The sequence below is a fragment of the Oryctolagus cuniculus genome, chromosome 13 (genome assembly GCF_964237555.1).
Source record: "Oryctolagus cuniculus chromosome 13, mOryCun1.1, whole genome shotgun sequence".
Taxonomy (NCBI): Eukaryota; Metazoa; Chordata; class Mammalia; order Lagomorpha; family Leporidae; genus Oryctolagus; species Oryctolagus cuniculus.
In genome coordinates this window covers 69,553,609-69,580,723 of record NC_091444.1, presented here as the reverse complement: position 1 = coordinate 69,580,723, position 27,115 = coordinate 69,553,609, and the positions used below count along the sequence as shown (strand labels likewise).

At 49.6% G+C, this 27,115-nt stretch overlaps 1 protein-coding gene across 1 annotated transcript; it reads right to left on the bottom strand.

Moving 5' to 3' along the window:
- Positions 1-2,492: 2,492 nt before the first annotated feature.
- Positions 2,493-24,961, bottom strand: LOC127482758 (phytanoyl-CoA dioxygenase, peroxisomal). The gene is made up of 9 exons (XM_070054960.1): positions 24,717-24,961; positions 20,173-20,231; positions 17,808-17,918; positions 17,043-17,211; positions 13,345-13,426; positions 11,563-11,744; positions 7,756-7,905; positions 4,979-5,113; positions 2,493-2,813 (listed from the first exon to the last, which is right to left on the bottom strand). The coding sequence occupies exons 1-9, from the start codon at positions 24,789-24,791 to the stop codon at positions 2,760-2,762; spliced, it is 1,017 nt and encodes a 338-aa protein (XP_069911061.1). The 5' UTR covers positions 24,792-24,961; the 3' UTR covers positions 2,493-2,759.
- Between the last annotated feature and the right edge of the window lie 2,154 nt (positions 24,962-27,115).

The window sequence follows — 27,115 nt, the reverse complement described above, 5'->3', positions numbered from 1 at the left end:
AGATGGAAGATTCTCTCTCTCCTTCTCTCACTGTAACTCTGCATTGCAAATAAATAAAATGAGTCTTTTTTTAAAAAAAGTTATGGCAGGCCAGCGCCGCGGCTCACTAAGCTAATCCTCCGCCTTGCGGCACTGGCACACCGGGTTCTAGTCCCGGTCGGGGCGCCAGATTCTGTCCCGGTTGACCCTCTTCCAGGACAGCTCTCTGCTGTGGCCAGGGAGTGCAGTGGAGGATGGCCCAAGTGCATGGGGCTTGCACCCCATGGGAGACCAGGATAAGTACCTGGCTCCTGCCATCGGATCAGTGCGGTGCGCCAGCCCCAGCACACCGGCCGCAGCGGCCATTGGAGGGTAAACCAACGGCAAAGGAAGACCTTTCTCTCTGTCTCCCTCTCTCTCACTGTCCACTCTGCCTGTCAAAAAAAAAAAAAGTTAAGGCAAATACAGCAAAAAACAAACCTGATTTATGTGGAAGAGTTTCCATAGGGGCATTTTACAATTGAAAAAAAAAAAAGGAAAAAAAAAAGGACACAGGGATGAAAGGTGAGTCGAGGAAGGCTTGCAGTGTAGACAGTGAGCAAAGACCTTTGGTTTTCCTAAGCTGGGAGTCCCGAAATTCATACAAGGGAAGCCTTTCCTTTTCTTTCGTTTTGTACTTTGTTTGAGCATTAACTTCTAGATTAGTCTCTGCTGAAAGGAACAGCAGCCCAGGCCAAGTCCAGCCTCTGAGGCACCAGGCAGCCCTCATTCTGCCAAGCACCAGTGCCATCCCCTTTACAGCTCCTCCTCTCTCCTCCACTCGCCTGGGATCCACACGGACGATGAGCAGTGCCCATTCTCTCAGCTGTTCTTTTCCTTCATGGACAAAACCATGGATAAAATGTGACGTCCTGATTGGTTGGCTTTCACTCACAAATACACATGGACAGAAACATCTTGTGCAAACTATTTTTCCAATGGAAGTGGTTTTTTTTGTCTTTTTTTATTTTTTATGTACTTATTTATTTGAAAGCCAGTGTTACAGAGGCAGAGAGAGAGAGAGAGAAAGTCTTCCATATACTGGTTCATTCCCCAAATGGCCACAACAGCCAGAGCTCTGCCAATCCAAGCCAGGAGCCAGGAGCTTCTTCAGGGTCTCTCATGCGGGTGCAGGGGCCCAAGGACTTGAGCCATCTTCTACTGCTTTCCCAGGCCATAGCAGAGAGCTGGATCAGAAATGGAGCAGCCAGGACTTCAACCAGCACCCATATGGGATGCCAGCACTGAAGGTGGCGGCTTTACCCACTCTGCCACAGCACCGGCCCCAAATCCACTCTTTCCAAACAAGCTCCACCCACTATGCCACAATGCCACACACACACACACCCTTTTTTTTTTAACACTGAAGTTTGAAACCAGCTTGGGAAGTTTAGTCCAGAACAAAACAGTGTTGCCTAAGTGCTATCTATTCACACTGGCATTCCTTCTTTACATCTTAGCGCCATTCCACAATCCAGTCTGCTCAGATCCTCCCCAGGAGTCCCTTGGCAACCCTGGTTTCCAGCTGGAACAAGTCCTAAACAAGGTTTCCCTACAAAGAAACCGACCAGAAAGGTGATGCTAGATTTGGGGACATTTCTGCTTAGCAGAATGGCAAGAAAGAGACCCTTTGTTATTTTTTCTCACTAAAGTCCTAACTACAATTTTAAAAATCAAGACTGTGTTTCCTTGCTGCCCTCCACTGGTCCAGAAATATGGTGCTGTGGTGAAATCCTCTCCAGTCCATGGATACTTCCAATCCAGGCAAAAGTACCTAAAACTTTCTCTGGACCATGAAGGAAGTGGTTTTTCATTCATAAATGCTCAAGGCTTTCGATTGCCCTGCCCAACAGCACACACCATCTGAACAGAGGAAAAGATCAGAGGTAGGCGCCAGCATTGTGGCAATAGTAAGCTAAGCCTCCACCTGCAGTGCCAGAATCCCATGTGGATGCTGGTTCAAGTCCTGGCTGCTCCACTTCCAATCCAACTCCCTGCTCATGGCTTGGGAAAGCAGTGGAAGATGGCCCAAGTGCTTGGGCCCTTGAACTCACATGGGAGACCCAGAAGATGCTCCTGGCTCCTGTCTTCGGACACGTAGGGAGTAAACAGTGGATAGAAGATCTCTCTGCCTCTCCCCCTCTCTGTCTGTAACTCTGCCTCTCAAATAAATAAACTAATTTTTAAAAGAACAGAAATACCAGGTGGGTTTCTTAAGGAGGACAGTTGGGGTGAGGAAGTTGTGCAAGGAGGCCTGTATCAGACCCTTACTGTGTCTTTATTATGTCCTCCTTAAGCCTTTAATAAAAGGTCAATGTGTTATATGGTGTTCTCAGTTGGAGAAGCATCTGTCACGACAGGAAATTGGTAGGCTGTGGGTTTATCAGGACAGAAACGCAAACCTCAGCTCTTCCTGAGTTCCAAAGCATTCATTTCAGCAACTGAATGAAATAAACCGACTTCACACACTGAAATTATATGTCAACTATCTTTATTAATCTTGTTGTAACCCCAGATGATTTTCCTTGAGACAATACTATTTCAGTTTTACTGTTTTTACTTCCATCACCACACCCTCATTGCACTGCAGAATTCACTGTATGCAATCAAGTACCTGAGCCATGGTTTGTGATTTTGTTAACGAGTGATAGCACAGATGACACCATCACAAGGGAAGGGTTTTCTTCTGACACCTGGTTTTGTTTGGCGTTCCTGTAGGAGAGTTTTAGCGAAGGGTGGTTTCAAAGGTTGACTCGTTCCCCCTTCACAAGTCGACTTCGAAATATAAAAATATCCTGGAAATAAGGCCAAACAGAAGGAATTTATGGAATACTTCTATTTGCCTATTCACCATCTACATAGGGTTAAATAGGGGGAAAATTTCCCCATAATTGCTACACTGGTTAGTAAGTAAACCATGTTCTGAGACTCCAATTAACGTAATATCTAAAATAGTGCCACCACACTAAGTCAGTGGGGGCCCCACATCGCCAGCCCTGGCTGAGGTGGTGCACCTGCTAACTGCAGGGAATGTCTCGTAACATCGCCAGTTCCTGAAGAGTTTCCTCTGCACTTCCCTGCCGCCCTTTATGCTAACTGCTTGAGCCATCTAGAACATTCTACTCCTGATTACATCCTAACCGGGAAAACCAGTGTCTTGGGTTACTAATTTGTTTGTTGCTTTTTTTCCTTTGTTTTTTGATGACACAATTTAGAACTCCTTGTTTATTATTTATTTCTGGGCAAAAGATATGGTGGAAAGGATGGTTTTAAATTAGACCTCTGAATTCTTATGTTGCTAAGGGAACTTGCACCAACCACTGGGACTCATGTTCTCCTACACAGCATGGAGCTGTGCTGACTGCTCCTTTCGGTGTGGGAGAAGAAAACAGGAGAATGGACGTGAACGTGCTTTGATACCTCACAAAGAATTATAGAGCAGATCACAACAATTAGCACCGCCATTCCCAGTAAATATAGGAGGCATTTATTCAGCACAGCCTTGCTGAATTCAAACATATGTGCAGCTGGACCTCATCATATCTTCAGGGCACTGGTTCCAGGACCCCCAGGGAATACAACATCTGAGGCTGCTCCAGTCCCTCATCTGAGTATCAAGTAGTGTATAAAACCTGAATCTAACCTGTGCACATCCTCCTGCCTACTTCAAGTCATCTTTAGAGTCTTCATAATATTAGTACAATGACAATGCTATGTAAACAGTTGTTCTGGATCATTCAGGGACTAATGACACAGATAATTTGTCTGCTGGTCACCGGTAGCTTTGACTGTCTGCTCGTTAATAAGGAACAAGTCTGTACATATTTGAGTCTAGTGGAATATTTTTTAAAATGTTTCTGCTTCTCTTTTATACTTTGGATGATTGATCTACAGACACAGAACTTGCAATTAAGCAGAGCTGACCCCATACTGTGTTTGTCCTATGTTAAAATTCAGGGTGTCAGACAGAAGTCCCAGTGGACAGATTAGGTTGACTGTGTGAGGCATTTTAAGGACTGAACAAAAGGCAAGGGACAAGATTTCGAGGGAAAAATGCCAAGCCAAGACATGTCAGCTGGGGTCACACCTGCAGGAAATGAAGGAAGAAGATTCTCACACTGGGAAGCTACTTCAGACTGTGACTGGCAACGGCTGGTGGCTGCCTTGGCAGGCAGTGTCCTACAGCCCACTCAGCAGCCCAGAGTCCCTGTGGTAGCCCGTCTCCCTCGGAGGCATTTGCCATTGCACTTGTCATTATCTATTACAAATTACATATCAAGAACAGATAAAACGCGCATATTACAGGAACTAAGGTCACCACGTTTAGTTATTTGGCTTGACTGATAATCCGTCTACTGGTCTTCAGCAGAATATCCACTAGCTAAAAATGATGATGCACGCGTGATGCGTGTCCACAAGAGAGCATATGCAGCACTGTTTCATGGCCCTACTCAATGAATGTTCCTGATCTTTACCCCTGCTGTACGCAAGCTGCGCCTCTCCTCAAACCCCAGAGGCAAGTTTACCAAAAGGAACATGTGCTTGGGCATTGCTCTCTGGCAGCCTCACTGGCTTTGCTAATGGCCAAATGCGTGATTCTGTGGTGAACAGGAGGCCTGTGATGGCCATCCCGAACTTGGACCTGCCCTGCTCTGCCTTCAGAAGGTAGCGTTCTGAGCTTCATTTTATCTCACCGAAATCTGCTTCCTACTTTTGTTCTTGTCTGTGCTGTGTGCAACAGGTCTGACCTCACACTGTGGGACCTCCCCAAGACACAGAGCGGCAGCTGCAGGTGCCCGGGTCCCCTGCAGGGGGAAGCAGGTGCAGCTGGAAAGGCCACTGCCACTCTCAGTGCGGCTCAGCAGTGCACTCTGCACCTCCCAGAATTAAACTGGGTGGGAGAACCGTGAAGCATCTGAAGACACACGTGACACCAGTACCTTATTTTTCACAAGCGTACCTTCAAGTCCACGGTGCCCTCATAGCCCTGGAATTTATCCACCATTCGTGAAACTTCCTTCCCAATGTTTTCTTGGATGGTGCCCTCCACATCAATGTAGTGGCAGTCGGCACTGGCGTAATGGCAGGAAATGGCCTATAGAGAGTGGTGAAATTGAGAAACACATCCCATTGCTGCCAGCAACCAACCAGGCAGGGAGGCCTTCTCTTACCCAGCCAATTCTACACTGGAAGCCTGCTCCATGGGACACAAATTCAGTCTCTCTGTAGCTCAGCTCCACCCCTCTCCCAGGACCCCAGTTAAAGGCTAACTGAAAATTTACAAATGGTTTGAACCAGGTGTGATAACTGAGGCAGCTGAGCCCATCATTGTTTTTTAAAAGGTGTAGATGGGGGGCTGGTGCTGTGGCATAGTGAACTAAGCCTTTGCCTATATCACCAGCGTCCCATATGGGCACTGGTTCATGTCCTGGCTGCTCCTCTTCCAATCCAGCTCTCTGCTAGGGCCTGGGAAGGTAGTAGAAGATGGCCTAATTACTTGGTCCCCTGCACCCATGTGTGGACTTGGAAGAAGCTCCTGGCTCCTGGCTTCAGATCAGCCCAGCTCTGGCCATTGCAGCTAATTGGGGGGAGGAGGAACCAGTGGATGGAAGACCTCTCTTGGGAAAGCACTTGGGTCCTTGCCCCACACAGACTTCCAGGATTCTGGTTTCAGCCTGGCCAAGCTCTGGCTATTACAGCCATTTGAGGAGTGAACCAGTGCATCAAAGATTCTCTCTCTCTCTCTCTCTCTCTCTCTCTCTCTCTCTCTTTCTCTGTCACTTTGCCTTTTAAATAAAAAATACATCTTTAAGAAAAGAAAAGGTATGGAGGGGACAGGAAACACAATCCCCTAGGTGAGAGAACTTTGCCATGGGATTTTCCTAAGCCCCACAAAGCCAGGTATCCCAAGTAGCCCGTCATCTTCTTAGTTCCAAGGCTAGGCCCCCTGCCAAATTTGGGAGGGTTAGTATTCTGATGGCAAGCATGAAAACAAAAGACACCGTGGAAAGAAAACCCATGCCCACCTCCTCGCAAATCAGAGGGAACACTTCAAGGCCAAGGCCGCTGTTTCCTTCAAGGCAAAGGCTTAAGTTATGTGGTTCTTTCCGTTCTAGAAAAACTTATACACAGACCTAAGTGGCAAAGCAACGTTAAAACTCACTGTCTTTGCCACAGGTCAGATATCTTAAGGTGACTGCACCCTGCAGGAGGACTTACTACTTTCCCCAACACATGGAGCTTCCAGAGAGTGGAGTGACAAACTCCATTTCCTTAGGTGAGCCCCCGTGTAGCCACAGCAGAGCCCCAGGCAAAGGCAAACATGTGTGCACTGGCATTCACATTGTTATGTCATGATGATTAATATTTTTCTGGGGCATTAAGGCCACTGAAAACATCCTGAAGGAACACTGCACAGTCCATGTAGTAAAACCCATAGCGCATTTGCATAACTGTCCCTGCACCTCCTCACTCCTGTGGCTCGGAGGGCTGTGTGAGTGCAGAGTCCAATCCCATCTTCTATTTAAGATTCTGGCATTGTTGCACAGGATGGGTTGTTTGTGTTCGTTGTGACTTGGGAAACATGTTAGGGACCTTGATTGCTGAGGTTTTATTGGAATCCTCTCAATTTTTTTAAGTGTTATTTTTTTTTTTTTTGAGAGGTCAAGTACAGAGACAGAGAGAGACAGAAAGGTCCTCCATCCGCTGGTTCACTACCCAAATGACCACAATGGCCAGAGCTGGGCCAGGACAAAGCCAGGAGCTTCATCCGGGTCTCCCATGTGGGTGGAGGGACCCAAGTACTTGGGCCATCTTCCACTGCTTTCCCAGCCATAGTAGACTCTGGATTGGAAGAGGAGCAGCTGGGACACGAACCAACAGCCATATCGGATGCCAGCACCATAAGCAGAGGCTTAGTCTACTACACCACAGCGCTGGCCTCATCCCCTTTAATTTTCCCGCTTGGGAGGCTGCCTCAACTTGCCTCAGCCTAATCTGGGCCCTACTGAGCCCGGGGAAGAAAATGAATGGATGGAACATGAAATGTGACCCCTGACCTTTGGCCTCAGAGAGGCTTCAGGGATTGGTGGGAACAGCATGATGAACTGGAAAGCCCCACTGGGCCCCAAAGGAGCTCCAGTATTGGGTGTGGACAGCATGTTATCCTGGGAGAATGTGCACCCACGGGACTGTCAGTCTGTGAGACCAAGAAGTCAACCATCCGGGGTGTGTGAGGATCCTCATTCCCTTTTGAATGCAAGCAATGAAATTAAAACCTTCTAAGGCCAAGGGATTAAAATATATATATATATATATATATATATATATATATATATATATGGCTGCTGTTCGTTCTGGCTTCAGGGCAATCAATTCAGAATCAATACAACGTGTATTGGCTCAATACTGTTTTCCCAGCAGTAATATTAACATGAAGTTCCCTCTGGTTATCCTTTACACAAGCATCTAAATTCCACATTTTTGCCCCAGAAGAAGCAATCCCGAGCACGTTCATGTGTCAGTAGTAATATCCACATGATTAGGATCCTGAGGTCCTCTGGCTTCTCACTGATAAGAGCCAAAAAGGCACAAGGCCCACAAATTGATTTCCTGGTAAACAAACTGGACTAAAGTCCAGTTTAGTTAAAACTCGCACACCCTTCACATTTTCATATATCTTAAAATTTTTGTTTCTAACTCATCATCTCTGAGAGCTGCAGCAACGTGAACGCATACCTTCCGGAAGCCTTGGGTTCTGTTCCGCCCGGACCCATGGATGAGCAAAGGATGAAAGAAAACTGTGTCCCCCTTCTCCATCACAAGGTGCACGCGGGCGTTGTTCTTCTCGTAGTCCTGGATCCCGTGGTACATTATGTTAACTCCTCCCTGCGACACACAAGAGAAGACACAGCTAAACACGAGGTAGCAGCAGCATCAGTAAAAACTTGTTCAACGGCTCACTACAGAAGCACGGGCGCTCTCTGTTCTTCCAAGAGAAAGAGACATCTGAATCAGAGTCTTGGAAAAGTTTTCAGGGGCCAGCACTGTGGTACATGGGTTGAGCTTTTGCCTATATTGCTGGCATCCCATGTGGGCTCCAGTTCAAGTCCTGGCTGCTCCACTTCCAATCCAGCTTCCTGCTAATGTGCCTGGGGAGGCAACAGAAGATGGCCCAAGTGCCTGGGTGCCTGCACCAATGTGGGAGACCAGGAAGAAGCTCCAGGCTTTAGCTTGGCCCAACCCCAGCCCTTGCAGCCATTAGGGGAGGGAACCAGCAGATGGAAGCGCTCTCTTGCTCTCTCCCTCTCTTTCCCTCTCTCACTGCGTGTGTGTATGTGTGTGTGTATGTATGTGTGTATCTCTGCCTTTAAAATAAATAAATAATTATTTTAAAAAAATAAGGAAAGCCAAATTTTTCCATACGCAAAAGCCTCTCGGGTGCCTGGTTTGAGAAGTCATGTGTTGGTATTAAATCTTTGAAATTTCATGACTGAGTCAAACAGGAAGCCACAGACGGGCTTTGCCTTTTGGATCAGTACGGGTCGACCCTTCCCTGCCCTCCTCCTGACCCTGCCAGCTGACTCTGTAACAGTCTTTGCCAGCAGTGTCCTCTCCCAGAGCTCGCGAACATTCTTCTCCATTACAGGGGTGCGTCTCTGAGAAGCCAGTCCTTCTGAAATAGGGGCAGGGTGGAAATGCTCAATTTGTACTTTATTTACTTTTTGCTCAAAACCATTTATGTCACGTCCTTAGTAAGAAAAAAAAAAAAAACAAAAAGAATACATTTGGTGTTTGTTTAAAACTGTTTCCAAAGCAAGTTATTGCTTTAGGTAATGGGTTACATCTTTATTTCAGAAACTCAAGTGAGAAGCATGTAAAGCTTGCAAGCCTCAGGGTGTGTGTTTGGCTTAGCTGTGTAGATGCCTACACTCCACATCAGGGGCCTGAGTTCCATACCCGCCTCCAGCTTCCTACTAATGCAGACCCTGGGAGGCAGCAGGTGATGGGTCAAGTACTTGGGTTCCTGGGGCCGGTGCTATGGCACAGTGGGTTAAAGCCTTGGCCTGAAGTGCTAAAACCGGCAATCCATATGGGCGCTGGTTCTAGTCCCAGCTACCCCTCTTCCGACCAGCTCTCTGATATGGACTGGGAAAGCAGTGGAAGATGGCCCAAGTCCTTGGGCCCCTGCATCCACGTGGGAGACCCAGAAGAAGCTCCTGGCTCCTGACTTCGGATCTGCACAGCTTTGGCCGTTTTGGACATCTGGGGAGTCAACCAGTGGATGGAAGACCTCTCTCTCTCAGTCTCTACCTCTCTCTGTGACTCAGCCTTTCAAATAAATAAAAATATCTTTAAAAATAAATAAAATAATAAGCTGTAAGCTCCTATTTTTAAAAAAAGTACTTGGGTTCCTGCCACCCACATGAGAGACCTGGCCTGAGCTCCCAGCTCCTTGACTCTGCCACTGCGGGTTTCTGGGAAGCGTGAACCAGTAGATGGGAGTGCATGCATGCGCTGTGTTTGTCTCTGAAAGAAAAAGAGAAGGAAGGAAGGAACAGAGGGAGGGAGGGAGACAGCGAGGGAAAGAGAGGGAGGAGGGAAGGAAGGGAGAGAGGAAAGACAGACAGCGAGAAAGACAATAAAGTTCACAGTGTGGGAGTTTACATGGGTCACTGGGGGGCAGGGAGGCAGGAGCACCCATTCCCCTTCCCAAGGGATCCCAAATCCCCTCTGTCTACGCCCACTTCCCTGCTGCAGAGTGGTGAACCTTGACCCAGTGCCCTTCTCTTCTGGCAAAAGTTGGAAACGTGACCCAGGCTCCGCGAGTCAGACCCTCCAGCCCCGCAGCTGCCACCACTCTGAGCCCCGCAGAGGGGCACAGCCCCATCCTGGCCCTGGAGCCCTACAGACATCCCTCGGCCTAAGGCATCCAGAGCCTCTCCTGCTGCTTACTTGCACTAACTCTCACCAAAACCGGAACTTCATGGATGATCTCACAATTCCAAGTTTTTCTAACAGGATCAGACTCAAATATTTTCACGTGACACTAATCATCCGTGCAAGAATTCTAACGGAGACGAACGTTCAGAGGTTCTTCACTTCTGAAGACCCACAACCCCCACTTCCTGCTCAGCCACAGGTGCTCTTCCAGCCCAACGGTCTCTCAGGCCTTCCCAACCTCCTCTTCTTATGCCTCAAATGCTCATGGTCTCCTTCTGGTTCCTCTGGCTCTGGACACCCACAGCTCCAGTGCATCCTGGGCGAGAGTGTCAGCCTATCCTTCCTCAAGGACCGATCTGATGCCGCCACTCGTTGGCTTAAAGGAGCTTAACAGTCCCCAGCATCTACAGCTGCACGGATGCACAAAGCCAGAAAGTAACTCAGTGTTTACCTGTGATTAAGAGAGCTTATCTCGCCAGCGCTGCAGCTCACTAGGCTAATCCTTCGCCTTGCGGCACCGGCACACCGGATTCTAGGTCAGTCGGGGCGCCCGATTCTGTCCTGGTTGCCCCTCTTCCAGGCCAGCTCTCTGCTGTGGCCAGGGAGTGCAGTGGAGGATGGCCCAAGTGCTTGGGCCCTGCATCCCATGGGAGACCAAGAGAAGCACCTGGCTCCTGCCATCGGATCAGCGCGGTGCACCGGCCGCATTGGAGGGTGAAACAACGGCAAAGGAAGACCTTTCTCTCTGTCTCTCTCTCTCTCACTGTCCACTCTGCCTTTCAAAAAAAAAAAAAAAAGAGAGAGAGAGAGAGAGAGAGCTTATCTCGATTGTGGTGGGGATTGCACAAGGGTGTGTTTGTGTGTGTGTGTGTGTGTGTGTCAAAGTGATCATGTTATAGATTCAAAATATGCTCAGTTTGGGGCAAAGATGATGACTGGGAAACCCACATGCCACATCAGAATGCCTGGTTTGAGTCCTGGTTCCTAGGCTTCTGGACCCAGCTTCTTGCTGACCCAAATCCTGTGACACAGCAGGTGTCAAGTACGTGTGTCCCTGCCACCTATGGGGGAGACCTGGCCAAGCCCTGGCTGTTGTGATCATTTGGGGAGTGAACCTGCAGATGGAAGAGCTCTGTCTCTCTCTCTCTTTCTGCTCTCTGCCCTTTAACCCAGGCCTCCTGCTTGGGCCATTCTCCCCCGCGCAGCCCTCCACAGAGCCCCGATGGCCTCTGCAGTTGCAGCACACGGTCCCATCCTCTTCTCCGCTCTCAGAGCCACGGTCAGCGAGCAGACTCGGGGGCACGTATCACCCACATCCAGGGCTGAAGTGCTTATGTCTTCCTCTGCGATTAGGCCATGCCATCTCGGGCCCTCCGCAGCACCTGCTCAAGTTCTCCACCTGGGCCGGTTTTCAAACGCGTGTTCAAAGGACAACTACACTGGGTGTTTGGTCTGACATCCTCCAACTGGCGCTGATCACATTTCTAAGTCTCGGGACAGCGCTTGGCTAAGAAAGGCAGTGCCCTCTCCTCTGTATGCTCTTTATGGATGCTGAGTGAAATTTAAAACTGGGAAGGAGATTCGGCTCCTAGACAGACCTACCTCCCACTGCGGGTAGTCGTGCGGCTTCAGGGGGCCTTTGTGGGTGCCGGGAAGCACCACCAGACAACCGTTGTTCCGGTCAATGTGCTCCATCGCGGTCCACGCACAAACAATGAGATTGCTGGGCCGGAAGGGGAAATAGTGCAGATCCTGGTGCAAGGGATGACGGGACGTCTTCTTGCCTGAAAGAGAACCTGCTGTTAAAAGCTGTTCAAGGGCAGACAAGAGGCCCCGTGGTTAAGACACTGGTGAGGACATCTGCATCCCCATTCAGATGCCTGGGCGTGATACTCAGTCCTGACTCCTAACTCCAGTTTCTTGCCACTCTGCACCCTGGAAGGCACTGGGTGAAGATGGTTCAAGTACCTTAGTTCCTGCCACCCAGGTGGGTACCTGGATTGAGTTCCTGGCCCAGCCCCAGGCATTGCAAGTATCAGGGAGTGAATCAGAAGATGGGCTCTTTCTTGAGAGGGCTCTCGCTCTCTCTCTTTTCTTCTCAAATTTTTTTTAAATTTTAAATAAATAATCAAATTAAATCTAATGTCTTAAAAAGACATTTGTCCAAGTCTCAGAATTCCTTATCCTTTGCCTGGAAAACCGGAAAAATGAACTATCCCCAGGCAAATGAAACAACACTACAGAAAAATCAACCTCAAGAGAGAAGCAACCAACTGGATGTCAAATCAAGTGCGAAGGGGCCAGTACTGTGGAGTAGCAGTGCCACATCCCATATGGGTGGGGGTTTCAGTCTTGGCTGCTCCACTTCCGATCCAGCTCTGTGCAATGGCCTGAGAAAGCAGTTTACTGTGGCCCAAGTCCTTGGGCCCCTGCACTTGCGTAGGAGACCCAGAAGAAGCTCCTGGCTTTGGATCGGCCCAGCTTTGGTCATTGTGGCCATTTGGGGAGTGAACCAGCCACTACAACTGCAGGAGCAAAGCCAGTCTGAGCCAGAAGCCTGGAAGTTCTGCACCACCAAGGTCAGAACATCAACCTCACATATGTTAATTGAACAATTTTTTCTTGCTTCTCCTTAATAATTAGAGTCCTGGAGTACTGTGGTGGCACCGCTGGTTAAGTACCACCTACAATGCTGGCATCCTTTATGAGCGCTGGTTCGAGTCCTGAATGCTGCACTTCCAACGCAGCTCCCTTCTGATGCACCTGGGAAGGCAGCAGAAGATGGCCCAAGTGCTTGGACCCATGCCACCCACCAGTGAACTCAGGGGGCTTCCATAGCCTTGGCAGCTCATGACAAGAGCCTAGGGTGATTACTGATGCCATAAACAAGAGTGTCAATTTGTTAAGTCAACAACAGGAGTCACTGTGCACTTACTCCTCATGTAGGATCTTTGCACTTAGTGTGCTGTACATTGTGATTTAATGCTATAACTAGTACTCAAACAGTATTTTTCACTTTATGTTTCTGTGTGGGAGCAAACTGTTGAAATCTTTACTTAATATATGCTAAACTGATCTTCTGTATATAAAGAGAAACGGAAATGAATCTTGATGAGAATGGAAGGGGAGAGGGAGTGGGAAAGGGGAGGGTTGCGGGTGGGAGGGACGTTATGAGGGGGAAGCCATTGTAATCCATAAGCTGTACTTTGGAAATTTATATTCATTAAATAAAAGTTAAAAAAAAAAAAAGAAAGAGGGTTGGAGGGAGGTTACGGGGGGGAAAACGCTATAATCCAAAACTCTACTTTTGAAATTTATATTTATTAAATAAAAGTTTAAAAAAAATAAAATTAAATTAAAAAAAAAATAAGAAGAGTCCTTTACCAACATCTGGAGGTTTGTTAATCAGCATTGTGTGCATGGCCATAATATTGGGTCCGGTGAAGCACTCCACGTATTTCAAGATCTAAGAAAAAAAGCGGGGAGGGGAAGGAACAAAGCTTCATGGGCAATCAGAAGTACAGGCCAGTGGCACCAAGGCCAACTCCTCTATGACAGGCAAGATGGTAACAGTCAGTATTTCACAACACTGCGAACAAAGCATGGCAGAAAATCCAGAAACTGGAAACCACTCTAAATCTACAACCCGTTGAATTGGGCAGGCTTGTCTGAGTAGCTGGGAATATAACCTGTTTCTCTTCTACAAGAAAGGGGTGCGTTTCTGTAAGGTATCAGCCTAGAAGGCCAGGACCAGCCCTTCTGCCACCCAAAGCCACAGACAGTGCCCAGGGAGAAACGGCTTCCTTTTTCTTCTTGGAGACCCTGCACAAGAACGACCCTGCCTAAGTGGGCCCAAGGGGAGCATCTGGCCCGGCAGCTGGGTTTGAGTCCCAGCTCTGTGCCCAATTCCAGCTCCCTGCTCGTGCACACGCTGGGAGGGAGCAGCTGATGGCTCAAGTCGCTGGGTTCTTGCCACCCACGTGGGAGACCTGGATTGAGTTCCAGCGCCCACCTTTGGCAGGCCCAGCCCTGGACACTTATGGGCATCTGTGGAGTAGAATTGTGAGTGGAGATTTCTCCATCAGTCTGCCTCTCAGACAGTAAGAGAAGAAAGGAAGAGCCCAGCAGGATTCACTGCTGTCAGGAGCGTCCAGGTCAGAGCAGGGCAGCAGCTCAGAGGACACTGCACAACCAGTGTGCCCTCCCCTCCATGTCTTCACATAGGCGGGAAGCAGGCCCAGTCACAGGAAGCAGGCGTGCAGCAGTGGACAAGAAAAGCAGGTCCTGTGCCTGTGCAGTTGGCAGTCACGTGGGAATCAAGATGCTGACTCGATCATGACCTGGGAGCATTGTGTGGCACAGCCAAGGGGGAGCTGCACCGAGAGCACCTGACAAGGTCCCGGGCTCTGGGGGTGGGGTGCTGCGCCACACAGGGACCCCAGCCACGGACTCCCAACCAAATGCCCACGACACATCGGGCCATCTAAGCCTTACACAACGCCTGAAAATTCACTCCGTCTTCCAAAGAAGCCCTGAAGGTGAAAGTCCCGCACGGATAAACCCAAGACTCAGAAGTCAGATCAGGGAAGAAGACGGCATTCAAGCGTGGGCCAGGTCTGATTCCAAAACAGGAGGCAGGGCCCGCTCCTCCTCACAGCCTGATCTCTGCTAGGTCGGGAATGTTGGCAGTTACAGCCTGAAACACTTGAAATGTACAAACAGCTCGAGAGGCAGGCCTCACGGTTCTGTCTACACCAAGCCTGGGACTGTGCACCTTCACTTGGGCTGGCGCTTATAAACCCCCACGGCTGAGAGCCATCCCCACCATCCCTGCTGTCCTCCGTACTGTTCTTTAGCCAGTCACTTGCCTCAATTACATCAGCTTCCTTCTAAATCTTATCCCCAGTACTAACTTCCTGAATCGTTGAGTTCGATGTGCTGGTGATGCTTCCCAACACATGGACAGAGAAGTAACCATTCACGTAACTCGTACCTCCTGAGGGCGCTACAGGAACTGCTAATATTCACCCAAGGTATTCACAGCAGCGTTTCGCCAACCACAAGTTGTCACCCACCATCCCGCAGCCGAGTTCCATCTCCAGCACAGGACTGCACGACAGTCCAGGGGGCCGCTTCCCCTCGGTCCTTTGTCTGGGACCTGGACATGACGGCACAGGTGGCATCCCTGTACAGCCCACCTCTGGGAACCAAGCTCTCTAACAGCACCTGGTTATAATTCCCATACTCCCTGGGAAGCCTCCTGCAAAGCCAGTCCAAACAAATGGCTCGGAAACTAAGACCCTGGTATACTGCAGTTTGAAAGTTACCAGATGGCTCCATGCAGAGGGATGTGGGAGGACGACAGGCACCCACTGTAAGTGAAAAACACAAGGTGACAGCCAGGAGGTTCCTGATCCCTGACACAGGCAGGAGGTGTACAAGTGAGAGAATTCCCGACATATATACTCAACAGGGAACGAGGTCCCGGGAGATGGGGTCACTCCTTTTGTGTACTGCTTGGATATTTTCTTATTTGTTTTTAATTTTATTTATTTATTTATTTATTTTGGACAGGCAGAGTGGACAGTGAGAGAGAGAGGCAAAGAGAAAGTTCTTTCTTTTCCGTTGGTTCACCCTCCAATTGCCGCTGTGGACAGCACGGTTGCCCGGTGCACCACGCCGATCCAAAGCCAGGAGCCAGGTGTTTCTCTTGGTATCCCATGTGGATGCAGGGCCCAAGCACTTGGGCCATCCTCCACTACACACACCCAGGCCACAGCAGAGAACTGGACAGGAAGAGGAGCAACCGGGACAGAATCCGGCGCCCCGACCGGGACTAGAACCCGGTGTACCAGTGCCGCAGGTGGAAGATTAGCCTATTGAGCCGGGGGGCTGGCCTGCTTAGATCTTTTTTGCAAATATGGTTCACTCTTAAACAATAATACTCTTGGATGGCACTGCAGCTCACTTGGTTAATCCTCTGCCTGTGGCACCGGTACGTTGGGTTCTAGTTCCAGTTGGGGCACCGGATTCTGTCCTGGTTACTCCTCTTCCAGTCCAGCTCTCTGCTGTGGCCCAGGAAGGCACTGGAGGATGGCCCAAGTGCTTGGGCCCTGCACCCACATGGGAGACCAGGAGGAAGAACCTGGCTCCTGGCTTCAGATGGGTGTAGCACTCCGGTTGCAGCAGCCATTTGTGGGGTGAACAAACGGAAGGAAGACCTTTTTCTCTGTCTCTCCATCTCTCACTGTCTAACTCTGCCTGTCAAAAAAAAAAAAGAATACTCTTTTTCAAAAAAAGAAATCTAATTTTTAAAACCAAAGCATCCTGGGGCCAGTGCTGTGGCATAGCAGGTAAAGCTGCCGCCAGCAGCATCAGCATCCGATATGGATGACGGTTCAAGTCTCAGGGGCTCCACTTCTGATCCAGCTCTCTGCTATGGCCTGGGAAAGCAGTGGAAGATGGCCCAAGTCCTTGGGCCCCTGCACCCACATGGGAGACCCGGAAGAAGCTCCTAGCTCATAGCTTCGTTTGTGCCCAGCTCAAGCAGTTGCGGCTATTTGGGGAGTGAACCGGCAGATGGAAGACCTCTGTCTCTCTCCCTTTCTCTGTCTGTAACTTCTATATCTCAAGTAAATCTTAAAAAGAAAAGAAAAGAAAAAAAATACATGAGTTTACGTATCATGGCCCCAGTAACTTCACGCCCGTTGTCTCGGAAGGGCTGTGTCCCGTTCACCCAGAATTCTGTTCCTTCTCAACAGACACACGGCTCCTCAAGGCTGCCATCCCTGGCGATGCGGGTGGGGTCATTCTCTGTCTGGGGAGGGGGCTGCTCTGGCTCTGGGCACTGTAGCATGGCTGAGCCCCGCTACTGCGGCATACCCGGCTCCCACCCAGAGGAGCCAACGGGAGCGAACCAAAACTCGCGAAATACCCACTGGGGGCCCAAAGCACCTCCAGCTGCAGACTACAGCGCTTAGAGCCACATGCAGGAAGGGGCAGGGGCAGCAGATCTGGGGGCAGGGGTGCAGGCTCGCAGCCTGGCGATGCTGCACACAAGCCCAGCACACAGAGCCTCTGACCTCGGGCAGGGTGCAGTATCTGAAGAGCTCCTCGTCTTCCTGGAAGTTCTGAATCTTGGTAACCGATTTCTCACTCAGGTTTTGCTCAGATTTCACAATGGCCACATCTTTCATCACCATTAAGCCCGGTGGTCTCACCTCCTTTCTGCAGATTCTTTCAAACTCACTCCTAGGAAAATAAATTTGCATATGGTGTCATGAAGGCAAGCTCCCAGCACCTGTCCAGTCTCGCCCTGCCAGAGGGACCTACAGTCTCCAGCAGCAGGTTTCCCCGCACTACAACAGAATAGTCCTGGCAACAGGGAGGGGACAAGGCCACCTCAGACGTGCCGGCCTCCTTACTGCCAGGCAGGGATCACCCTACCACAATGAAAACGTGGCTCAGCTTGGCAAACCTGCAGGGAAACCGTTTTGTGGTTTTGGTTGCAGGGTAAAAATGATGGCCACACGCCAGTCGCGTTCACCGCGTGCCAGCCCCCACTTGCTACGTTTTCCTTACTTGTCACTGTACTTAGTCTTAGCCGTTGGGATGGCGGCACTGTCCCAATGGCCATTGCACAGATGAAATGTAGCAGGGAGGGGACATGGAGTCGCGGAAACCTAGGCAGATGGCCCAGGACGCGGCCCTCAGTCTAGCCCAGAGCTCATACCCAGCTCCTAACAAAGTGAATCACTGCAAACACGGATCAGGAAGAGGCAGGTCTTGACTCGGGTCCTCATGCCACAGAACACACAGTTCATAACGAACAAAGAGTGCTACCGTACCTGAAGCGCTGAATGTCAGCATCCGACACCAGATTCTTAATGACCAGATACCCGTTTTTTTCATAAAATTTTCTCTGTTCTAGGCTTAGAACATTATTATCCAGAGTATACCTAAAGAAGAAAAGATTTCCATAATATCTTTATAATTATAAGGAAACAACCTGTATCAAGAACCTAAGAAAGATTCATACTCTACTCTCCAATCTGTTATTTCTGTTCCTAACTGTATGGAACTAATCTAAAACAACCTAAAAAGCATGAACTATAATTAACCCCCCAAAAAACTGCAGTAATAGAAGAAAAATTAACTGACATTATGAGGGAACTTAAAAAGTTTGAGGGAAATAGAATTAAAATATAAGTTTATTGAGGTACAAAGAATTTTTTTGAAATCTACGCATAGTATTTTCACATTCTGGATTTTCCACAGACTTTTTGAACACCCTGTATATCCACTCAATACTTTATGAATCCAGCATTAAAAATAAAAGGCATGGGGCCAGTGCTGTGGCGTAGTGGGTTAAGCCGCTGCCTGTAGTGCCAGTATCCCATATGAATGCCAGTTCGAGACCCAGCTGCTCCACCTCTGATCCAGCTCTCTGCTATGCACTGGGAAAACAGTGGAAAATGGCCCAAGTCCTTGGGACCCTGCACCAACCCAAGTGGGAGATCCAGAGGAATCTCCTGGCTTTGGATTGGCACAGCTCTGGCCATTGTGGCCAACTGGGGAGGGAACCAGTGGGTAGAAGACCTCTCTCTCTCTCTCTCTCTCTCTCTCTCTCTCTCTCTGCCTCTCCTTCTCTCTGTGTGTAACTCTTTCAAATAAATAAATATTAAAAATAAAAGGCATATGATAGTTTGGATGATGTTTCTTCTAATACGATATGAGGACCGTGATGTAAAGCCAAGACACTACTTGTGGAAAGATGCAGGGGCAGGTGTTTGGAGCAGCAGCGTAAGTCATCCCCTGAGACACCTACATCCCATTCCTGAGTGCCTGGTTCGAGTCTTGGCTACTCCATCTCTGATCCAACTTCCTCTTAATGTGCATCCTGGGAGGCAAGAGATGATGGCTCAGCGGCTTGGATTCCTGCACCCACGTCAGAGACTTGGAAGGAATTCTGGGCTCCTGGCTTCAGCCTCGGCCTAGTCTCAACTACTGTGTTCCTTGGAGAGTGAACCAGGGGGTGGTAGCTCGCTCTCTCTTTTTTTGTCATTGTCTTTCTCTCTCTCTCTCTCTCCCTTTCAGATAAAATGAAAATACATCAATAAAAACTTAGAAGAAAAGTTTAAAACTTGCAACAATATATCAAAAATAATTTGTAAGAGTGAGTGCCTTTCAGTAATGGAATTATAGATGAGTATATAAGATTTTTGGTGTAATGAATATAAGTGGTTTTTCAGATGGGAAACAATTCAATACACTTTTAATTTTCTAGTTGGTGCATTCGTAGAAGTAATCAAAGTGACAACATTGAAATAAGTACACAGCTACATAAGTACTCAAGCTACATAACCCACTCCTTGACATGAGCCCTTCTGCTCTGTAACACAGCAGGGTAACTGGACTCTAGAACAAATAATTATGCGCTTGAAACCACGGAGAGCAGAAGAAATGGTATCTGAGGAGGTAGTAAAACTACCCCTATTTGATCATTTTACATTGCATACATGTACCAAATTACAATATCATATCCCATAAATAAGTATAAATCTTAACCAGCAATTTAAAAATTGGAATTATTGCTAATAATATTTATTACAAGAAGAATATTTATGAAGGTCAAAGCCTTCCCTATCAAAGGTGACTTAAGATACGCCAGAGATGCTAGCTAGCTAATATGTCAATATAACTACAAGCTAATTTAAATGTAATATATATCATGCCTGGGTTATTAGTTATGTAGTTTGATACTGTTCCTTCCTTCTGAAATTTACATATAGAAAATTAAAGTCAACACACGAAACATTTCCCCCAACTTTACTGATTAGAACTAGTTCTGGAGGACTGGTGCTGTGGTATAGTAGGTTAAGCATGTGCCTGTGACACCAGCATCCCATACAGGCACCGGTTCAAATACCAGCAGCTCCAATTCCAAACCAGCTGCCTGCTGATGGCCCGGGGAAGTAGTAGAAGATGGCCCAAGTGCTTGGGCCCCAGAACCCTCTTGGGAGACCCGAAGAAGCTCCTGGCTTCGAATCGGCACAGGTCTTGCCGTTGCGGCTAATTGGGGAGTGAACCAACGGATGGAAGACCTCTCTTTCTCTCTCTCTCTCTCTGCCTCTCCTTGTCTCTATGTGTAACTGTTTCAAATAAAATAAATCTTTTTTAAAAAAATAAAAAATCACAGTTGGATCTACTTACTGGAATTGCTGAGGCTGGAAACTGGCAGGGGAAGATGTCCCTGAAGTGGGGTGGGCTACCTAGGACGTGAATTAAGGCAAATAAGGTAAAACCGAGGAGCCAGCCGTTCCGAGAAATAGCCCCCCGTGCTAGTTCAGTTCTCACGAGAAAGGCATCTTCCTGAACAGACCCGGGAGCTCTGACTTCACTCCTCCTCGGACAGGTGCACACCGCGGCTAAGGCCCTTTGGCCTCTATCACCTCATTTCATCTTCACAAGGACCCTAGAGGTGGCTGGAGACGGAGCACTCTGTTATTACTCCTGCTGTACAGAGCAGGAATCCTGGGTGGGGGAGACTCAGCACGGGGCCAAGGTCACTTAGAGGGATCCACACTCTGCAGCTGCCATGGGCTTTAGTCCACAGAACTGCTCCTTTCTCCAAACTGCTAAACAACCAAGAATCTCCAAGGTTCAACTCCAGAAGGAGAGGGGCATGTGTCGTTCACAGAAGGTTTTCAATTTAGTGGGACTTCAGTCCAAACTATTAAAAAAAAAAAAAAAAACCTGTAAAATAAACAAGAACTCCAACAGCAGTAGGGTCTACACAGCTGAGTATAAATTTAGGTATCTTGAAGAAATTCTTTAAGATTTATTTTTTATTTATTTGAAATAGAGAGTTTAGAGAGCGTAAAGATGGAGAGTGAGAGAGAGAGAGAGAGAGAGAGAGAAAGTCTTCCATGCACTGGTTCATTCCCCAAATGGCTGTAACAGCTGGAGCTGGGCTGATTCAAAGCCAGGAGCCGGGAGCTTCCTCTAGGTCTCCCATATGGGTGCAGGGGCCTGACCATTTGGGCTGTCTTCTGCTACTTTCCCAGGCACACTAGCAGGGAGCTGGATCAGGAGTGGAGCAGCCAGGACTTGAACCAGTGCACATATGGGATGCCGGCACTGCAGTTCGGCGCTTCAACCCACTGTGCCAGGGTGCCGGCCCCTGAAAATTCTTTTTGTAAGCTCTCTTTCATGGTTACACATCAGTGACGTAGTATCTCGTGCTGGTTTTTTCTCATTAGTTCTGTAGTCTGAAGAGCTTTTTTCAGATTGTCACTTGTCATCACATGTCATTTCTTCAATAATGTCTTCATAGCATGTGGTGACAATGCCATACTCCAGGAGCGAGGCAAGTCAGAGTCAGAATTATTAGCTTCTGTCTGTTTACACTGAGGCACAGAGGCTCACAGGATACTAAGTCTTGGTCAATAACTCTCAGTAAAACGTTGTGAACACAGCCAGACTTCAGCCTCCCCTCTTCCTGCATCATGGTGTCTTTTGGGCTGTTGCTCCTGGAGCACTGCTTAATGATGTGCAAATGTTTCCTCTATAAATTCAGGAACAACGGGCTGATGCTGTGGTGCAGTGGGTTAAGCCACTGCATGCAACAGCAGCATCCGGTATCACAGTGCCTGGTCAAGAGTCCTGGCTGCTCCACTTCCAGTCCAGCTCCATGCTGATGAGCTTGGGAGGGCAGCAGAAGATGGCCCAAATGCTTGGGCCCCTGCACCCACATGGGACACCCAGATGGAGTTCCTGACTCCTGGCTTTAGCCCAGCCCAGCCCAGCCCAGCCGAGACATAGCTATTGAGGCCATTTAGGAAGAGAACCAGCAGATGAAAGGCCTCTCTCTCTTTCTCTCTCTCTCTCTCTCTCTCTCTCTCTCTTACTCTCTTTTTCAAGTAAATAAATCCTTTAAAAAAATAGTTGAGGGGCCAGCGCTGTGGCGTAGTGGGTAAAGCCACCACCTGCAGTGCCGGCATCCCATATGGGTGCTGGTTTGAGTCCCAGCTGCTGCGCTTCTGATCCAGCTCTCTGCTATGGCCTGGGAAAGCAGTAGAAAAAGGTCCAGTGCTTGGGCCCCTGCACCTACATGAGAGACCCCAAAGAAGCTCCTGGCTCCTGGCTTCAGATTGGCGCACTCCAGCTGTTGTGGCCATCTGGGGAGTGAACCAGTGGATGGAAGACCTCTCTCTCTCTCTCTGCCTATGTAACTCTGCCTTTCAAATAAATAAATAAACCTTTTAAAAACCACATTATGTTTTAAACTTCAAATGATTATTCCTAATTCCAAAATCAACATCACTTTAGAAACAGTTAAGACTGGGAAGAGCGCTCTGGGCTTTAGCGTGTCCTCTTGGAAACCTCAGCGCCATGAGAGGCAAGTGGAGGAAGAAGCGAATGCCAGGCGGAAGTGCAGAAGAAGAAAGATGAACCACACATCCAAGTACGCTGCTGGCTGTGTGCCCATGGGGGCCAAAGGAGCAGAAGTAAGAAGTGCCGGATCCTGGGGACACCGGGACACATTTCGCTACAAGCTGTTGGACTGCCTGCTCCCAGCTACAACCTGTCTTGGAAGGATCTGGAACTTCATCACCAATGGATCGCCAGAACCACCTATGAGACGCACTTTGCTGACACCAAAACCGTCCTTGATGGCCTTTGCCCTTGGCCTGTGACATTCTGGACTAGTTCTGTTCTCCACTGTGGCCAAGGATAACCCGGGTTCAATAAATTATTTCTTCTGCTGTGTTAGCCAAGGAATTGAAAACAAGAAAAACCACTGGGGAGAAACAGAGTTCCCAGGGGCCCACGCAAGAGTAAACCACTCATTCACCAGAAGTCTAAGCCAGGGCTGTCCCACTAGCCACTGGCCATACCTGGCTATTTAAATTGGAGTTTATTGGAGCAAAGAAATCCCTCCCCTGCCATATTTCAAATGCTCAATAGCCAAATGAGACAGGTAGTGACCAGAATGGACAGTGCATGGACAGAACGGTTCCAACACTGCAGAGAGCTGTACTGCTGAGCACTGTTCCCGGAGTCACCAGTGAAAACACCAGGTTCTACCCTCCATCCCACGACACCATCATCAAATTTTAAAAAGTGGTTAGAGAATCGACTGGGGAATCTCAGCTCTGGTCCCACGTAGATCTACTCACAGTATTAGCACCGGGTCTCAATCTGCAGCTTGCATCAGAATTTGGGCCCCACCCCCACACTCTGATTCCTTAGGTTTGAGTTGAGCCCTAGAATATCTGCATTTCTAACAGGTCCCTGGTGATGCTGGGGCTTCTGGCCCAGGGACCACACTTTGGCCATCTCTGCTTTAGTTAAAGGAGCTTCGTTAAGGTTTTTACTCTCTCCTAGCCTGTCAAGTGAGACTGCAACATCTCCTCCAGCCCCCTATTTTGTGGACAGAACCTTAAATTTGCCGAATTTCTGATACACTGCTGCTCGGGAACTCAGCAGGGAGAGCAATCGCCGAGGCAAAAGAAACAGCTGTAGGCTGGCACCGCGGCTCACTAGGCTAATCCTCCGCCTTGCGGCGCCAGCACACCGGGTTCTAGTCCCAGTTGAGGCGCTGGATTCTGTCCCGGTTGCCCCCTTCCAGGCCAGCTCTCTGCTGTGGCCAGGGAGTGCAGTGCCGGATGGCCCAAGTGCTTGGGCCCTGCACCCCATGGGAGACCAGGAGAAGTACCTGGCTCCTGCCATCGGATCAGTGTGGTGCGCCGGCCGCAGCGCGCTGGCCGCAGCGGCCATTGCATGGTGAACCAACGGCAAAAGGAAGACCTTTCTCTCTGTCTCTCTCACTGTCCACTCTGCCTGTCAAAAAATAAAATAAATAAAATAAAATAAGATAAAATAAAAAGAAAAGAAAAGAAACAGCTGTAATCAACAGCTGTAATCAACTTCAGGGCAGCTCAAGATTCTAAATGCAGAGGAACTGCAGTGAAGCAGGTCACTCACTCAAAGAAAAATCCCAGGCGTTTTTCTAGTGGGTTACCAAAAGGACCAGCATGCCCGATTTCAAACTATCTTTGATCCAAAATAAGCTTATCTTTTAATTCCATTTCCCACGAACTTTGGAAGGACCTGCGCATGCTCTGGATGAGAACCCTTAACCCGAACAGGCACCTGGCCTCGGGCCTCGTCCAGAGACAAGTATCCGGATCCACAGCCACCCAACATCAGCAGCGCACCCAGTCCTGGGCGTGGCTTCTGAAGCCGCAATGAGGAGGCAGGTTCAAGGTACCAAGTCCCTTTGCAGGGCACGGTGTCAAAGTCCCGCGGGGGGTCCCAGAACGCACCCCCCACACACCCCCAGGAAGGAATGAAAGCAGTGCTGGCTCCACCAGGACAGGCAGGCGCAGGGCAGCGCCACGCCAAGCGCTGGAGCCCCCTCGGGGAGCGTCCCTAACACCTGCCTGCCAGCTCACACCGCGCTTTGCATATGTGTCCAGGGCTCTGAGCAGCCTCAGAAAAAATGGCAAAGTCCTCTTCAGGATCAGCTGCCCAGACCCCAGAGCAAGAAACCGAACCCCCAAGGGCGCACGGACCATGGAGCAAAGCCACAGCGGCCAGCGAGGCCCGCCGGGGCCACCCGCGTCTCGGGACACGGCCTCCTCCCCGCTGCCCGGCTCGCCCTGGGGGAAAAGTGACCCTAGCTGGGACGAGCGCACGGAGGCCATCGCCCCGGGCCCGGGTCCGAGCGGCCCACGCAGGAGCAAGGATACGATGGCCGTGGCCGAGGGGTGGCCGAGGTGTCCCAGCAGGATCCTCAGGCGGACGCCAGCGCGCAGCTGATCCATGACGGCGGTGCTGAGACCCCATGGCCTCGGACTTAACTCTGCAGGCAGCACCGGAGGCGGGGCGGCCCCGCCCAAGACCGGGGCGTGGACTCGCGCGGCACTAGGGATCCCTGGTTCGCCGCCCCAGCGTGGGCTGGCCGGGCCACTGGGCTGCGGGGACGTCCTCCCAGCGACCGGGGGGGGGGGGGCCCTTCCGGCAGCACCCAGGCTTGGGGCCAGGGACTGGACGGAGGCCCTCCAGTGACCCGTGGCTGAGCGGAGAAGGGACCCAATCCGTTTAACCCCACGTGGCTCTCCTTCCACTAACTGCAGAGCGCACGCAAAGTCAAAGGTTCACCCGTGCAAGTCACATGCCTGAGCCCTTTGGCCTGTGACCCCTCCTCCCCCAGAGCCCCCGAGGTATTAGAAGGACCTCGGGCCTGCTCCTTACCCTACTCCCTGTTAACCTCCGCCGCCTCCCCGGTCACCCCATGCAAGATCCTGATCCTCAGCTGGCAGGCTGGGATCGCGGAGGCGCACCTGGCTTTTGAGCCCCACTTCAGAGGCTGAGCCTTGGAGGAGCAACTACCAGATGGGGAGCGACCAACTGGTGTCTCCCTACCGCCCTCGCCTGGTGAGCAGTAGGAACTGCTAAGAAGAGAAAAAAACCAACTAAAAATATGAATGCGGCTCACCTGTCACCTACTTGGAGCTCAGACCTCGCCCGCACTGGGCCTGGCAGTGACTGCTTTCCCACTACTTAGACCTGCACTGGTTATGCTGCTCTCAAATGCCCTCGTTGAGCAGGTGTGTGAAGATCCCCGCCTCGGCTCTGTTAAAACATTTTTTAAGATTATGTTTCAATGTATGATTGTTACCACGAGGAGAGCCACGAGAAGAAGAAAATCCTTGAACGTCTACAATCGTCCTTTATCTGTTTAAAGTCAAGGGATGTTCTTTTCCTTCCTACTACCTTATTATTTATTTATTTATTTATTTATTTATTTATTTCAGTTGGAGGCAGGTGTTGAGCCTAGGAGTTCAGATGCCTGCATACCACATGGGAGTGCCTGGGTTCAATTCCCAGCGTCAGCTCCTGTCTCCAGCTTCCTGAGAGGCGGCGACGGCCCGAGTGGTTGGGTCCCTGCCCTCCACACTGGGTATCTGGACTATGGCAGTCTTGGATTGAGTTTCTGGCTTGGGCCAGCCCAACCCATGCCGTTGTGTGAATTTGGGGGAGTGAAACATCCAGTGGGAACACTCTCCTTCTCTATTCCTCTCAAAGACATTTCTTTTTTTTATTTATTTTTTTTTTTTATATTTGACAGGCAGAGTGGACAGTGAGAGAGAGAGACACAGAGAAAGGTCTTCCTTTGCTGTTGGTTCACCCTCCAATGGCCGCCGCAGCCGGCGCGCTGCGGCCGGCGCACCGCGCTGATCCGATGGCAGGAGCCAGGAGCCAGGTGCTTCTCCTGTACTCCCATGGGGTGCAGGGCCCAAGCACCTGGGCCATCCTCCACTGCACTCCCTGGCCACAGCAGAGAGCTGGCCTGGAAGAGGGGCAACCGGGACAGAACCCGGCGCCCCAACCGGGACTAGAACCCGGTGTGCTGGCGCCGCTAGGCGGAGGATTAGCCTAGTGAGCGGCAGCGCCGGCCTCAAAGACATTTCTTAAAAAAAAAAAAAAAAAAAATTTAAACAAATTTGTTCATTTACGAACCCATGGGGAATTAAAACAATTTTTTAAATAGAGGGGTCATTTGGTTGATGTTATTTGCATTCTTAAGCAGAAATTTGGACTACTTGGACATTTCCTGAGTAAGCATCTTCAGGAACTGTGTTGCATTTTAAAGTGTTTATCTGGGGCCGGCGCTATGGCACAGCAGGTAAAGCCATCGCCTGCGGTGCCTGCATCCCATATGGGGACCAGTTTGAGACCCGGCTACTCCACTTCCAGTCAAGCTCTCTGCTATGGCCTGGGAAAGCAGCAGAAGATGGCCCAAGTCATTGGGCCCCTGTACCCACGTGGGAGACCCAAAAGAAGCTCCTGGCTCCTGGCTTCAGATCGGCCCAACTCTGGCCATTGCAGCCACTTGGGGAGTGAACCAGTGGATGGAAGACCTCTCTCTCTCTCTCTCTCTCTCTCTTCTCTTTCTCTTTCTCTCTTTCTCTCTCTGCCTCTCTTTCTCTCTCTGTGTAACTCTGACTTTCACATAAAATAAATAAACCATTTTTAAGAAATAAATGATTGGGGGCCAGCACCGTTGCTCACTTGGTTAATAGTCCACCTGTGGCGCTGGCATCGTATATGGGCACCAGGTTCTAGTCCCAGTTGCTCCTCTTCC

Coding starts and splice junctions, on each gene's coding strand:
- LOC127482758 (XM_070054960.1), bottom strand. CDS start 24,791: ATGGATCAGCTGCGCGCTGGCGTCCGCCTGAGGATCCTGCTGGGACAC. Junction 13,427..17,042: donor GATACTGCACCCTGCCCGAG/GTCAGAGGCTCT, acceptor TTTTTTTCTTAG/ATCTTGAAATACGTGGAGTG. Junction 11,745..13,344: donor TAACAAACCTCCAGATGTTG/GTAAAGGACTCT, acceptor GTTCTCTTTCAG/GCAAGAAGACGTCCCGTCAT.